Genomic DNA, 16,024 nt, shown 5'->3' on the forward strand with positions numbered 1-16,024 from the left:
AAAATTAATAAATTCGTTTATTGACAGTACAAGATTTATTAAATACAAAACAGATGAAGCAGAGTCGCAGCAGTTTATATTCTTCGGTTTAAAACCTTGAAGGGTATGTAATAACGAGTACATGTTAAAATAAAACAGGTACAGTATTGAGCAACCATCACTTTACTCGTCATAGGTAGAGTATAAGCCCAACAAACGCTAAAACTTTTGCCGAGGACTTCATACACAAATTGTACGTCAGTTCTCAAGCATTAGCTACTGTTTTCTGGACGTAACGGCTAAAGTTGGTTAAGGCGTACACAAATAAACACAGGTATTGGAATAGACATCAAGTACAGCATATATTATGAACTAGCGAGAAATGTAAAACACAAATCGACATTATATCGTTTTAACATTGGAAGGTACTCATGGCCCGCCATAAAAGTAACCAAAAATAACACATACGCCGACCGACTTAGATGCTATTTAACTTTATAACACTGAGCTATAAGACAGAAAATGAGAGTATAAAAAATACATTTACACTAGACACCTATAACGATATAGACAGTGATATACATATAAATTGTTAAAAATTGACTAATTTAAATCTAAATGGAGATTTGGCATGAAATTACATAACTATTGTATGACATTATATGGCATGAGTAACAATTTATTAACTAATAAACATGACTAGCTTTACTAGTAACGTTATGATTTAGTCTTATTATAACCAAGACTTTCTATCCGCCACGAAAGATCTAAAAAAAAAATATTCAAGAATAGAGGTAGATGTCCAACCTTGTAAAAGGACCTCATTTTTTAACAACCATAACTCTTATACTGTTTTCTAAGTTCTTATTTAATAAATGTTTTATAAATGCCCAGCCACTTTTAATAAGAACCATAGATTGGAATTAAATCGTTAATTTTAACAGTGATATTTAAGCTGAATTCCAGCTAAGGCATGGACTTTACTTTCATTATAGCGAAAGTAAATGCACGAAAGTCTGTCAGAATTCCAGTTAATTAGCTCAACGGTGATGGTAAAACTGGGGACATTTTTTTATTCTTCTATAAAAGATGTTTCACCAGGACTAATAAAAATAGTAACCATTACATTATAAGTGCGCTGTATAATAAAGTAAATACGTACTTAAATACAATATATGGTTCTTATAACATGTAACATAAATATGAATCTTTTACCCTGGACTAAAATTATATTTACACGACTTACAAAATTAGAGCAAGAAAATTCATGACTAATAATAAATTTATATGGTCAGTGGATTTCATTTGCTTGTTGGTCCTCAATTTGTAAAACTTATAATAATTATAGTTGTAATATCACTCAGAAAATAGTATTGGATAGTACTAAGAGTAAACGGCTAGATAAATGCTCACTGCACGGTTAAATTTCACAAATATAAATTAATGTTACAATTAACCGTTCATGTTGGGCTTGCTACACACATATTCCGGCCGGCATATTCGGTTCGGCAGTATTTATCGTACAACAAAACCGTCTAGAAGCAATTACTGCACTTGTTGGGCTTGTGCTGATCGGGCCGATTCAGACGAGGTGATGTCGAGCGGCATTTTTCCCGAACGTTCATTCACACATACTTAGCTGGTTTTACCGCCCGGCCCGGCCAACTAATGCCGAACCGAATATGTGTGTAGCAAGACACACACGTCTAAATATAATGTACTACAACATTATTTAAGAGCTGCAACTTCTACCAGAGAGCAGTACCTACTATAAAGGTACGCGTTCATAGTAAACATTGATTAGAACACTTGAATACCTTAACATCATAGTTTTATTTTCATCTACTCAGATCTATATAAATCTTGTGTAGGCGGCGTTCCGCGTCAATATACGAGACACAAAACATAAATGTGAGTTGTAGCAACTCCTGCCACTGTCATAAAAGTAACAATCTGCTTGAGATTCATTCATCTTAAATAATTGTCACGCTTAACAATGTTTGAAAGAATGAGGGTTAATTTTTTTAGCACGTGGTGTCACTTGCAACTCTGACAATTATATCAAATTAAATCACATGGGGTTATTGCATATTTAAATCTAGAAAATAAAATAAAAAAAACATCTTTCTGTGTACATCGCGCTCACGAGATCGCGCGAGCATTTGAACGACCATATCATATAATAATATGATGATTTTAAGAGTCTGCTAAAGGCGCTTTTCAGTGTTTCATAAAAAATCGTCGATATTTACTATGCCAGAGTCACAAGCGATACGTAGTTCACCTTTTAATAAAGACCTTAACAAAGGTTCCCCTCATCATTGAAATAATGAATTATTTTCACAATAAATATGATAATATTGCTTTATGTAAATTAGAAATAAACTCCAGGAAATAAAAGTAGACTCACTACATAAAAATAAATTAAAATAGAATAAATAAATTGCGCCAACACAGCCCCGGTCACGTAGTGGCAACGATCGGCAAATATTTTAACTACTTATGTATACATCGTCCGGTATATGATCGCATACCTTTATTTTTGAAATACAACCACAGTATACGATATTTCTGTATATCTAAAACATTCATAACACTCGGTCGTAATCGACGAACAAGACTACTTACTTTATCTTTGGTTTGATATGGAAACAATTGATATTGAAATGTTTGCACATTTCTTGTACCTGAAACAATACGGGAAGATTCATTTATTAGCATAGATTGGATCACTCGTTGTACTAGATGTACAATGTCTTTAGCGTAAAGTAAGAAAAAATAAATTGGATAAAGTCGTAGTAGTAAGTCTACAAAACGGCTAAAAATATTTGATTATTGGATTATTAAAACACAATAGGAAGGACACTTAATAAGAATCTTTTACTTTTATCTGTATATTCATTCGGACTTGTGTATGCTGCGTCTACGACAGAGGAGTCGAGCACGAGCCGAGTACAAATTCGTGTAGTGTGACTTAAGAGCCTGGAACGAGCGCGTTTTTAGAAGAATCTTGTGGTGGACTCGCGCTCGGGTCTGTCTTATAACGTGCAAGTAGCGTGTGTAGTGTGTGTGTGTGCGTACTGACCACGCGCGTGCCGTATCGTATGTGCGCCACGGAGCAGGCGAGGCACAGCGCGGCGAGCAGCGCCAGCTCGGTGAGCGGCGCGGCGCGGCCCGCCAGCACCAGCGCCAGCACCAGCCCGTACGGCACCAGCAGGCTGTTCCACGCCTCGCAGCGCGTGTCGCTCATCTGAGACACGATCAGCCGACACTGACCGCCAACAACATACAATAATTTATCAATAAATTAAAATCATATCAATATAGGCACGATGAACAAAGACAAATTCTCCTCAAATTTGTTGATCAGTCTACGGATACGAGTGTAAACGAACTTTACGTGTTACGTGGAAGCTAACTAAAAAATTCGAAATTTTATTTCTTGAAATTACGGCAATATTAAACTAAAGAAGTGAACATTATTAGAACACAGATTTACGAACATAAAATACACGACTTAAATATACGATTTAAGAACACATATTATTTTTGAGCCGCCCAAGTTCCCAGTCGGTAACTAAATCGCATACTTTTACAATAAAAAAACCTATTGTAGTTAGCTAGCACCTAAAATTGACGTTTTGAATAGTAAAAGTACTAAAACACAGCGGCTTTAGGCCTAAAAATACCATTTACGTTAGACTCACATTAATATTAGAGAATATAGTGCCGGTGAGTATATAGAAGAGCCGCGGCGCGCGGTTGATGATGTCAGTAGGAGAGTAGATGGCCCACGTGGTGCTCAGCGCGAAGAACACGAACAGTGGCACTAGCGGCCGAATAGCTTCCGTGAACGGACGCATTTTGCCTGTGCCGTCGCGGTACGACCTGAAATATAATACATTATTAAACTGGTCAGAAATTATTGAATAAGTATTAGAAAATATTAGAGTATTGTTTGATGAGTTCAGATACTTGTTGTGTAGGTATTCTTACCTATTGCTTCAAATAGGTAAGAACGTTAATTCTAAGCTAGAAAACTGGCATTGTCATTAGCTATAGTTACACCTTATTTCCATGACGAGAAGCAAAAGCTATGGCTACAAACACAACATTACATAAAAGTTATTTAAATATAAACTATCGGAAAATAATTAAATTGTTACAGTTGGAGACTTTTCCCAATACTCACTTGTAAATATTCCACAGGATGACGGTCTGGCTGGTGAGCATGGCGGAGAAGTACAGCACAAACTCGAATATAACGCCCGGCGTGATGCCGCCCGGGAGAGTCACGTGCCACGCCTCAGGGCCCAGCACCGACGTGGACAGCAAGAGCAGACATGAACCCTGCACAAAACAATATATTATTATTATTTTTAATTTGGGTATAAGCAAAATTTTTCACGCAGTCTTACAAACGGCAACTAATAAAGGTCCAAAGCACGACTTATTTGATCGAGTTGGTGACAGCGGGATACACAGCCCGGGAGCGGGACATATGGCCACGATAAACAAGTGTGATCAAGTCCTGTAAAGTGGATAATGTATATTTATGTCACACCCACATGTACCAAGGTCTATCACATCTCTAACACCAATCTATCAAGTTCAAGTCCATGGCAAATGGCGGTTCCTATCTTTGTTCTGGTCGATTTCTAAGCTTAGCTTATAGAGCCAATCGATTTCTAAGCTGCTATGCGGCATAGCCCAGTTAATGTATAAAAATGTAAATGTCAACACTTAATTTATCAAAACCCTGATCAGAAAAACACTACTACACGTATTTTTACCTAAGCTGGTAAATAATCGTGTAGAGTAAAGCAAATAAAGTTGATATGAAAGTTTAATAGGTAGTTAGAATTTGTATTTCTTTGTTTTAATTCGTGTGTTGATCGCGTGATCAAACTCAATATTGAGTGTGTGACACAAAAACACAAAAACCTAAAGGTTTCATGGCAAAGGTACATAAATCCCGGCGGTTCTTATGTTTGGGGTTAACGAGCTAAAAGATTTTAATTGCTAACATAAGTGCTTGTATTAGGTCACACGGTCCAATATTTTTCATATGTTAAGGGAGCCGTACTAATATTAAAAATGAAAAAGTTTGGATATTTAGATGGCTGTTTGTAACTCAATTGCGCAAAAACTAGATGACAGATGATCAAAATATGGTACAGAAGAAAGGGAAGAAAATATGCTACTAGCTGTAAAGTAGAATCTATACTTAATACTTATATTATAAAGCTGAAAGGTTTGTTTGTTTGTTTGTTTGAATGCGCTAATCTCAGGAACTACTGGTCCGATTTGAAAATTCTTTCAGTGTTAAATAGCCCATTTATCGAGGAAGGCTATAGGCTATATATCATCAAGCTACGACCAATAAGAGCAGAGTACCAGTAAAAAATGTTACAAAAGCGGGGAAAATTCTAAAACTACATGACAGATGATCTAAATATGGTACAGAAGGAAAAGAAGAAAGGGAAGGAAATATGCTACTAACTGTAAAGTAGAATAAAATATAAATGTAACTTACAATCATGGTGAAGTCATATCCCCAAGGTAGGAACATAATGCCGGTGTTGTACTTCTCCCAGTGCGTCAGGTAGAAGTTGAAGAATATGTTCCAGATCAGGAACAGAAACCGCAACGGACTCACCTCATCTCTGTAACATATATATTGACATTATTGAATGTATATTTAATTTAATTAGGATATTATAATGTCGAGTGTTATAAGCACCAATTACTTATCTCTTTTCTGGTTTGTTGCACGTATTATACAAGCGTATGCAACGTGCACGTACGTATACGTTTAATGCGTTTACTTTCGTCCGAATTTGAAAGAAAAATATTCTTTGATATAGTATTTCAGCATTATATTGTACCGATAAACTAGTGTCAAATACAAATTATGTACGTAAGTTAAATATTATACGTATAAGCACGAAATACATAAAAGAGATAATAATATTATGATAAATTTATCTAACGTTAAATTTTTTATTTATTCTTAGCATTAGCTCGCCATAGAAGGTCACTACGTAAATAATAGCATAAATCACTAACTAAGTAGATATTACGTATATTACGCGACAAAAACATAATAAGAATAATATTTCAATACCAAATCGAGTTTACTGACCGAATTGACAATTGACGCGAATAATCTACTCGTACGTATAATTTATATTATGATTAATTATTCAATAACTAAATTGTGTAATGGTTTAGTCATTAAGTAAATCATACGATTCATAATAATAATAATATTATCTTTATAGACAATCTTAATACACTCAGCAAACAATATTAATCTCTCTATGAATGTTAATTTTTACTATTTTGATAATACAAATCACGCTATGAATAGATAATGCAATAGTTTTCCTGTTTTTTATTAATTTTACATTAGTATTTAAGGTACTAACTACATACTGGCAATGGTAGCGGTGTGGCGACCTTAACCAGTGCGCCACGGAGGCAGTTAAAATTATACAAACCATTACTGTTTTAGTAGGCTTATTTTTCTACATATTTATTTATATTATTTATCTCTAGATGAAATAAACGAGAGGTTCTCAACTAATTTCCTTCCTTAAAGAACTATAGATCAGTAGCGCGGTACTGTCGGTAATCGAAAGTTTGACAGTTAAAATATACTGACAAATTAGTTCTTGCGACGCCCGTTAGAAGGCAGTGATCAGATTTTCATACAAATTTTCTCGATAGTGGTAGAGAATCCAGCTATAGTAGCTGGGCTTATGGTAATGAACCATAACTAAAATAAGGTATTGGCTGGTATAGATTACATACATTTTGCATTATTTAAAAGTAATGAAAACATAAGCTACTACATAGAATATTCAGATTATTATAGCATCGTAATCATCAGATTATAACAATGAGGTTTAATATCATTGCCACGGATGAACTTTGCTTTTTGCCGTAAACAATGATAATAAGGTAACGTGATAGAAAATGACCATCTCAGGTAATTACATATTTTATATTCCGCCCTCGTCATGTTTTCTAAAGATTACAGGTAATCATGACTTCGCATTCATGATATCAAAGATGTATCAAATACGTATTTAATGCCTTACAACGAGGAAGTAAAAAAAAATTCTAGATATTCTAGGATTATTGTAAGACTCCGCTGTTCATCTGCCGCTCACCAAGCTGCATCTCATGACCAGTAATAGCATTTTTTCCGATTTCTATAAAAAAGGGTACGAAATCTTTCGTGCTGTGTAGAGTTTACAATAAACAAATTAAATCTTGGGTATCGAAATTTAGACTGATGGACTCGCGCGACTAATTGGAACCGCTAAACCCCGGAAGTTTCTGAGTACATTTAACAATAGTTTCTCCAATCAATAAAACAGTTTTTTTTATAAGAGTTTAAACGCTATTGAACAGATAAACAACCGAAATTTACCTCAGAAACCGGGGGTAAGTCGTTTCGTCGCATAATTTTCTTTTTTATATTCACTAATCATCGTATTTTTAACAAGTTTTTTCTCGTCCTCGTAAATAAGGATTAATAGAATCCCGTTTGGGAAGTAATTATACGAACACAGGAGCTCAGGTATATTTTACAAAATTAGTAGATGCTGTTAGTAAAACGAATATAAGTCACCTGCCAAATATGCTGTAGAGGAACGTGGGTATGAGGACAGCGGAGTACGAGTCGAGGCCGTGGTCGAACAGCTCTCCGAGTGGACCGCTGGTGCCGGTGCGTCGTGCCTGCTTGCCGTCGATGCCATCTGAAAATAAAAAATAGCTAGTTTAGTTAGTGGAAATAGCCAGTTACAATATTATAATAAGGAGCTGGAGAAAGTTTTATCACGATAAATGTCTAGTTACTGAAGTTACGGTCGTGCAACACTTGAAAATCTATACTAATATTATAAAGCTGAAGAGTTTGTTTGTTTGAACGCGCTAATCTAGGGAACTACTGGTCCGATTTGGAAAATTCTTCAGTGTTAGATAGCACATTTATCGAGGAAGGCTGTAGGCTATATATCATTACGCTACGACCAATAGGAGCAGAGTACCAGTAAAAAATGTTATAAAAACGGGGAAAATTTTGACCCATTCTCTCTTATGTGACGCAAGCGAAGTTGCGCGAGTCAGCTAGTTTCTCATAAACTTATGATCGATCGGCCTTGCTTAAAGTTGTACAACCAGAATTATTTCCTTTTCATATGTTACGGTGATATATATATTATCCATGGGTTTAAATATGGGTGCCAGGGGATGGTTATCGTAAAAACGGGAGACACAAACGAAGATGGCAGGATGACATGGACTCATTTGAGGACTTGCCGCTGATGGATTTATTTGGAACAAAAGGAAGAAGGAGTTCCTTGCCCAGCAGTGGGACACTCACCCAGACTAAGGAAAAAAGTACCTACTTAAATTACCTATTCCGGTACTTTACTATTATAAAAATCTTAAGTTTAATATTTAATTGGGTCGCAATAGAGGTTATCGTGATCAACATTGTGTACACGCTTCATTAGCGTTGAAATAAAGTTAACATCAAGAAAGGTTAAGTGTTGTATGTCATATACAAAGTACCTGCTGTTGTGATTTACGACATTAAAAATCTTTAAGAAATTGCTTATGATTGTCCTCGGTGTAAAATAAATTACCTGCGTGACCTTGCCTCTTGTCATCTATACAAAAAATTATAAAGAAAAAAGATATGTATGTCAGTGTGTTTGTTACATTTTCACGCCTAAACTATTCAACGGATGTTCATAAAATTTTGTATAAATATAGTTTATGATATAGATTAACACATAGGATTTTACACTTTTTACACCGGGTAATGTATTCACGCAGACGAAATCGCCGGCAGAAGCTAGTAGAATATAACAACATGGATACAAAAAAATTACGATATTCATGGGCGATTCAATATTGCAAATAACTTAAGACTAGTCCTGACCTAGGTGAGACACGTTAATTGACGTACGATAAGACCTTACGCATACATTATCAAACTAATCAGTAGGCATAATATCCGGGTTTAGAAGTTTTAACCAAAAAATTGAATCGGCACGCATCATTAAATTATCATCTAGTGAATAGATTAGGCACATGTGCCGCAAAATTCAAGGTCGACGTGTTTAAAACATCCACAAATGTGACATGAACTCTCTGAAGCCGGTTATCGTTCATACCAAGTACAGTGCGAATCGTGTCCATCACCACGTGTAGCGCACTCTTACGAGACGATAAATAAACGTGCACGTTTGAACTTTAGCGACTTTCCATTCAGCACACTGAACAAATGTATAATATATTATACATGCGAAAGTAACTCTGTGTGTGTGACTGTCTGTTACTCAATTACGCTTAAACTACTGAACCAATTTGCATGAAATTTGGTATGGAGATAGTTTGATACCCGAGAAAGGACATAGACTACTTTTTACCCCGGGAAAATGACGCATTCTCATGGGAAAATTCCGGTGGCGGACGAAGTCGCGGGTAAAAGCTAGAAGCTGTTAGAAATAAATAATGTTGTACAAAAATTTGTCTCAAGATGAGGTTTATATTTAAACTGCACCTATATAAGTTTTAATTGTTCATATAGATTATTTGAACCGAACCGGTTATATGACTTACGAAGGACTGGGGACACTGCTCTGTTTATTTTTGGCAGTTATTTTATTACATTCCTTAAAATATCCATACATGTATTCAACTTAATTAGTTTATGGTAATTTATACTAAGTATGCCATATCCGCAGATTGCGGTCTATTTAGGAGGCGCCTATGAATTGGGCATTATACGCATATTTCCAAAATATTCTTGATTTAATTAAAGAACCAGCTTCAACCCGCGACTTCGTCTGTGTGAAAGGATTTCTCGGGGTAAAAAGTATCTCCTATGTGTTAATCTAGGTTATAAAGTATGAGTGTAGTTTTTTCGTGAAAGAGTATCATACATTTATATACATACATTCTCACAAACTAACGCATTAATAATATAATTTATAAAGTAATTATATTATTAAATAACTATAATAAGTACAAGTTTAATAAGTTTGATCTGCGTGTTACGTCAGGGCCATGTGTGCGGCGATAAGATAAGAAAATATTTTGTAATTATTATTGTTTAATTTAAATAAGATGTCTAATTTGTTATTAACACGAGTTATTAGTTAAGTAAATGAAGACAAGAGGCGGCATATACAAGATATGTTATAGTTAGTAACATATTAGGAAGTACAATTGAAAACCTTAGACTTAAACGCAATTCACACAAAGCGAGTGCGTTTGCGTGTCTGTTTTCGTAAGATAACTTGATTGGAAACGATTTTGGCATATAATAAGTACCTATACGGATGATAGAAATTCGATTCTCTATAATGAACATAAAAAGTAAACAATTGTGTTTAGTTTCAATGCATATTATCATACCGGAAAAAATATCAGGACTTCTTGATTGCCATTATTTATTGACATTGTTTATTCTATATAGGTGCCTATCTAGTTTCAGATTTTAGGATTTAACTATGATTTCATTGTTCTCTTCCTAATTAGGCTTTATTATAAGCCAACAAATCCGTTGGAAACAAAATTCATAGAATGATACATTCAGATTTAAACCTAAATTTATATACTGTTTCTTTTTCTCTCTCTGTATGTGCAAATCTATTATTTGCATAGTAACTTATTGTAATTTGGTGTCTACAATACCTAGATTAGGAAAAAATTACTATCTCGGATCTTCTTATTGCATTTGTTGGCCACTTGATTTAAGATTTATTTATGTCTTGACGTCAATTTACAGAGGATAATGTTCCGTTCGTTTAACACAAAGAGGGTTTATGGCTATACAAGACAAACACTCAAATAACAAATACTTCGAGGTGTTATTTGACATGCAATTAAACTAGTCGCAATCGTCAAGGATTTTGGAGTTCTACGAAGACGAGTTGCTTTAAAAAGACAACTCCCATACTAAAAATTGCTCTTGTGTCTTGGGACTTTTACAAACATACAAACAGCGGACACAAAGAACTCCCAGACCCGAAACAATTATTTGTGGATCGCACAAATAATTGTTCCGTGTGGGAGTCGAACCCACGACCTCCCGCCGTAATGGTAGCGGCGTGGTAACCACTGCGCCACGGAGGCAGTCAATATACATATAATATGTCTTGTAAGCATGATATGATTTTAAAATGATAATTAAAAGCAGATTTTAGCAAATTGAGGTTAAAATCCGATTACCAAGCATTATTGGCATGGTTTAGGTTTAGATAAAACTGATTGTTGATATTATAGATGTAGAGAGAGATACGATTCCGGCTAATCATGACGTTTTGCATTATACGATAGATACCTATAGGTTTGGATAATTGCGCAATATTAAGTAAACCAATATGGAAAGGGATTAGAGAATATACTAGGAAGATTAGATGAAATATAATCTAGATTCCCGACTCCATAATCTCGAAGGTTTTGTTGGGATGTTACCAGTTACCAGACTAAACCCTGGTTTCTTCAATTGCGTTTTTTTTTAAATGAGTTTCAGTCATATAAACATTATAACCAACAAAAAATTTCGTTGTTGGAAATACATTTTACTATGAGTTTGAGTGATTTTTTATATGAGTTTAAACGCTATTGAACAGATAAACTACCGCTAAATCTACTAAGAAACCGGGGGTTATAGATTTAAGGTCGATTTGTACTATTTATTAGCTTCGATAGATCTTCGATAGATTAATTCCTTTTTGTAGTAAAATGTATCTCCAACAACGAATTTTTTTGGCGGTTTTGTGCTTATATGATTGAAGTTCAATTCACGGCATTAAGACTAGTTATTTTGCAGTTTTGTGTACAATTTCTACTTATCTACAAACAACGCACTACAACTTCTAGCAGCTTATTTTTTTACGACCCGAGTCGAGCAGCCATAAAAGCTCACAATGAAAATTACGCGAGCCTATTCTAGAAGAGTAATAAAAATACTATAAATATATCGATCTCTACATTATTGCGTAGTAGTTATAGTATCGATGAACACAAATAAATAGATTGAACTTCTAAGGAACGAGGATGTGTTGAAACTACGGTTTTATCAATGCGACACATTTAATGTAACATTAGATAACAAAGGGCAACAATAAGAATGAAAGATCAGACGGTTCCCAATGCAATCACGTTGCGTTACTATCTAAATATTCTTGAATTTCATATGGTTTTGATTTCATACATATCATGATTGTGTTCGTAGTCATTTATGACTGGCAACGATACGATAATATAAGTTTAGTCTCGATTTTGCCCGTGGCTCAGTTTGGGTTGTAGTATTTAACTAAAGTTTAAGACCTAGTGTCCTAAGCTTTAGTCCATTAATTGTCACGAAAAAAGCTCATTGTCTCACTACCCTGGCCATCAAATAGTAACATAAAGACAGTTGGCAGTTGGCTATACGTATAACAGATATTGCGCATTCTAACTTAGCAAAGGCATAGAAAACAAAAAATGTAGGTGACTGCTGCCTACTGAATTTTATTTACTTTAATTACCACACTTCAAAATTTAAGTCTCGAGGAACGGGTAATTTACAATAATTGGATCTAGGTAAGTCATCTTACTTAGATTATAAACTCGTGATCATGAACCGTAAATATTTTTTACTCATTCATTGTATAGATTCAGACAATGTTCCTAATACGTATGCATTAGTACGCGTTATCGTGCGTTTGATAGTAGTTGTAAATAGTTCTGTGATATATTTGTACATAAATATATGCGTTGATAACTTTTAACTATGTTGTTTATCATCACGTACGATACAGCTTCCCGAAGCATTGTCCTTCATGTTTTTTTCCTCCAAAGCTTACACATCCTGTATAAAATGTAAGCTTTTACCGCGATTCTGTCCGGGTCAAAAGGTCATCTGATTATTTGAAGAGATAAAAAGTATCTAACTTGTGTTATCAGGGGTATTGTAGCATTACTCCTTTCAGATTTTTTACAAAATTTGTTTCAATGACAGATTTAAGTGCCACTTAAGTAGTATACAAACAATGTTTTATACAGAGTGTAAACTAAGTTGTTAGTTACTGTATCGAATAAAACTAAAAAGAAACGCAATGTGTAACGTTTTTGGTAAGTATATTTAGCAAGTCCGACGTAAAATGCGTCGACGTTTGAGATGATTGGTTCACAATGCTAAAATGACGTAACAGTTTAAGGACCAGTTTATTTCTGCTCTGATCGTATTTTATATTGTTGCTAGGTATTAACTTTACAACAGTTCAAAATTGTTTTCATATTACGTCGTGTAACTGCGTGTTTAGTGACTTTGTAATATGAGATATTTTTAATTATATTACGCACATAACTAAGGTCACGTTAACTAAGTATGTTAGTGGTATGACGGTAATAAACTCAGCCCTGACTATGAGTGCTTCATAATCTTTTAACTGTATTACCTAGTTTCATTAATGCAGAGAGTGAATGCACTCGTTCGTTGTAGTTGAGGCCGAATGATTGTTGTATAATGACCATACGACGGCGACTATCACTCAACCAATACTATGTAGACTATGTAGAGACTAGAGACGATTCGCAATGTTGCGATCACTCCGGTAGGTAGGTCGGTAGGTACTTTTGTTAAACGTTGGGGGATCGCAGTCATCACTGAACTTATTCTTTACAGATATATTTGTAGTTTTTTTAAGCTTCTTTTTCCCTGAAAGGTTTACATAATGCATTCATATGAGTTTAAACGCTAATAGATACACTACTGCTAAATGTACCTTAGAAATCGGGCGTTTGTCGGATACTAAAATAAAAATTTCAATGCGGGCGTGGACTCCATTACCAGAGGGGTGATTCTTATCTATCGAGTCTGTCCATCAGAGAATGGGAGTTTGATCAACGCCCTTAAAGCAAAAATGCAAAACACTTTTCTCTCTTTCACTAATATCGAATGTTTGTAATCGTGCCACTTTTCCGCAAGTCTAACGTGTCGTAAAAGACGTTTAGATAAAATTTATTTCAAACCGATCACCTGATTGGTTTTGCCAATAGCAAGTCGCTATACATCGCCACTTTATCTTTCGATGCCGAAGTCGCGTACTTATTACCTATATTAATATAAATAAATTATATACCTAACTGATAAAATTGCTTAATTTATTTTGGATTTAACAATTTATTGCTCATGTAAATCGAGATATTTTTAGCATGAAGGACATAGTAACACATGCTAGAGTAAAAACCAGTATTTTTTTTACCACAGGCCTGCTACAACTTTTTATTTATAAGCTGACACTGTACGCTTTGAAATTTCAGTATTCTGCAGATAAAAAAAACTTAGAAGTTCAGTAGACAGGTAACTGACCTCTACCTAGTCATGAATGATAATATTAATATACACATTGATTGAACATAATTTTCGTATAGTTTTCCTTATACTAGAAAAAACAAGCCAATCACAAAAAATCTGCTGTTAGTCACTGATTGCAATAAGTTTGCAATGTTGATTGTTTTTTGCTCAAGAAACACATGGGTGCTTAACCTGCCTGTGAATGTTTATTTGGTTTATTTATCTCTCTCTTTCACTCTTTTATAGTTTAAGCATTCCCAAATAAGTAGAGCATAGCTTATCAGATGGGATTTTGACAAATATTTTTGACACTTTTTTATTATTAGATTATTTGCTGTTACTGCTCAATCAGGTAGGTAATATGACACTTGTGCAGAACTGGGAATCTAGCTTTGGGTTTTGATTCATCATAACACCAAGCCAGCCAGTATTTATTGTTATATTCTATTGCCATAGCCACAGTGTGTGTGGGCCATAGAAGCATTTTCAAGACATGATATTAGGTGTATTACAAATTAATTAAAACTTACCTAATGTGTATGCCACAAACAAATTGACAGCTGACACAGCCCACACCCAATTAGGTATATAGTCTTTTGTGACATTCTCCTTGGTCAATGCATGGAATCCATAGTCGTAGTATGTGAACAGGAAGAAATTGAGGACCGTCAGTAGAAAACCAGTGAATGTTAGCAGGTTCGGTGCCACCCATACAGGACAAAACTGAAAATTTATAAAAGTGTTAATTTGATCATTCAAATGTAAATACTTTAATAATAATTATTTTTAAATTCATATTACAGTAGTAAGGATGCAGTGTATTGTCATAGAAAGGAAATTTTGTTTCATAAGGAATTAAAATCTCATATTTATGTACTAAACCTAATGTCTAGTCCATAGACTATGGCTATTTTTACTCATAAAATTTAAGTATTTGACATTGTATAAAAATGAATAGAAAATATTATAATATTTTTGAATGGAAACTTACCTGGACACACCAATTCCAAAATGGGTGCATAACATAGTTGCTGAGGACGCTTGTGTCTATCGAATTATACTGTAAATACAATAATATCTCATTAATACCTAGTTCTCCAACCCTTAAAAGAAACTAAGACTATAGAAACCAGATTATTAAATAAAAATATTAATTGTAATAGTAAATAGTGATACCATAAATATTTCATTTATTATTTTCATGAAAAGTAATATAATCACTCACTTTATATTTTTCAAAACCCTTCAATTTATCCTCCGACAGGAAACGAGCCATGACGACCGTATGTTAAATTGTTTGTTATTTGGAAGCAATATAAATTAAATTCATCGTCTTTTAGATTACTACTTCGAAATTATTGATCTACAGGTAAGAACCCGCTTGTTTCTTCATCACTACGCGATATTTGTAACAAATAAAACAGCGTAATTTCTCCTAAATTCCCGACAAAACCACACTCCGGCAATTCAAAATGACAACTAAAAAATGTCTGACATCATTGACATTACCGTCATGACATTTGAGCTGCGCCGTGATTTCATTTCAGCCGGAATGGCATACCATAGAGCAAAACAGTTTATGGATCTTAAGAATAATCAAGTTCTCTTTGGTCTGACCGAGGTTTTGATTTAATGTCTCAAACATTTTATAATATTTAATAATTTGTTTGTATG

At 34.5% G+C, this 16,024-nt stretch overlaps 1 protein-coding gene across 1 annotated transcript; it reads right to left on the minus strand.

Moving 5' to 3' along the window:
* Positions 1-3: 3 nt before the first annotated feature.
* LOC142975474 (ethanolaminephosphotransferase 1) lies at positions 4-15,853 on the minus strand. Its single transcript, XM_076118328.1, has 9 exons — positions 15,576-15,853; positions 15,342-15,410; positions 14,881-15,073; positions 7,622-7,748; positions 5,516-5,645; positions 4,172-4,329; positions 3,687-3,867; positions 3,065-3,250; positions 4-2,666 (listed from the first exon to the last, which is right to left on the minus strand). The coding sequence occupies exons 1-9, from the start codon at positions 15,624-15,626 to the stop codon at positions 2,604-2,606; spliced, it is 1,158 nt and encodes a 385-aa protein (XP_075974443.1). The 5' UTR covers positions 15,627-15,853; the 3' UTR covers positions 4-2,603.
* Positions 15,854-16,024: the final 171 nt, after the last annotated feature.

This window comes from Anticarsia gemmatalis, chromosome 9 (assembly GCF_050436995.1).
Source record: "Anticarsia gemmatalis isolate Benzon Research Colony breed Stoneville strain chromosome 9, ilAntGemm2 primary, whole genome shotgun sequence".
Lineage (NCBI taxonomy): Eukaryota > Metazoa > Arthropoda > Insecta > Lepidoptera > Erebidae > Anticarsia > Anticarsia gemmatalis.

Excerpts from the sequence above, each read along its gene's own strand:
- LOC142975474 (XM_076118328.1), bottom strand. The coding sequence starts at position 15,626 with ATGGCTCGTTTCCTGTCGGAGGATAAATTGAAGGGTTTTGAAAAATAT. Across the intron at positions 15,074-15,341 it reads TTTGGAATTGGTGTGTCCAG|TTTTGTCCTGTATGGGTGGC; the intron begins GTAAGTTTCCAT and ends ATAAATTTTCAG. Across the intron at positions 2,667-3,064 it reads TACGATACGGCACGCGCGTG|GTACAAGAAATGTGCAAACA; the intron begins GTCAGTACGCAC and ends GTATTGTTTCAG.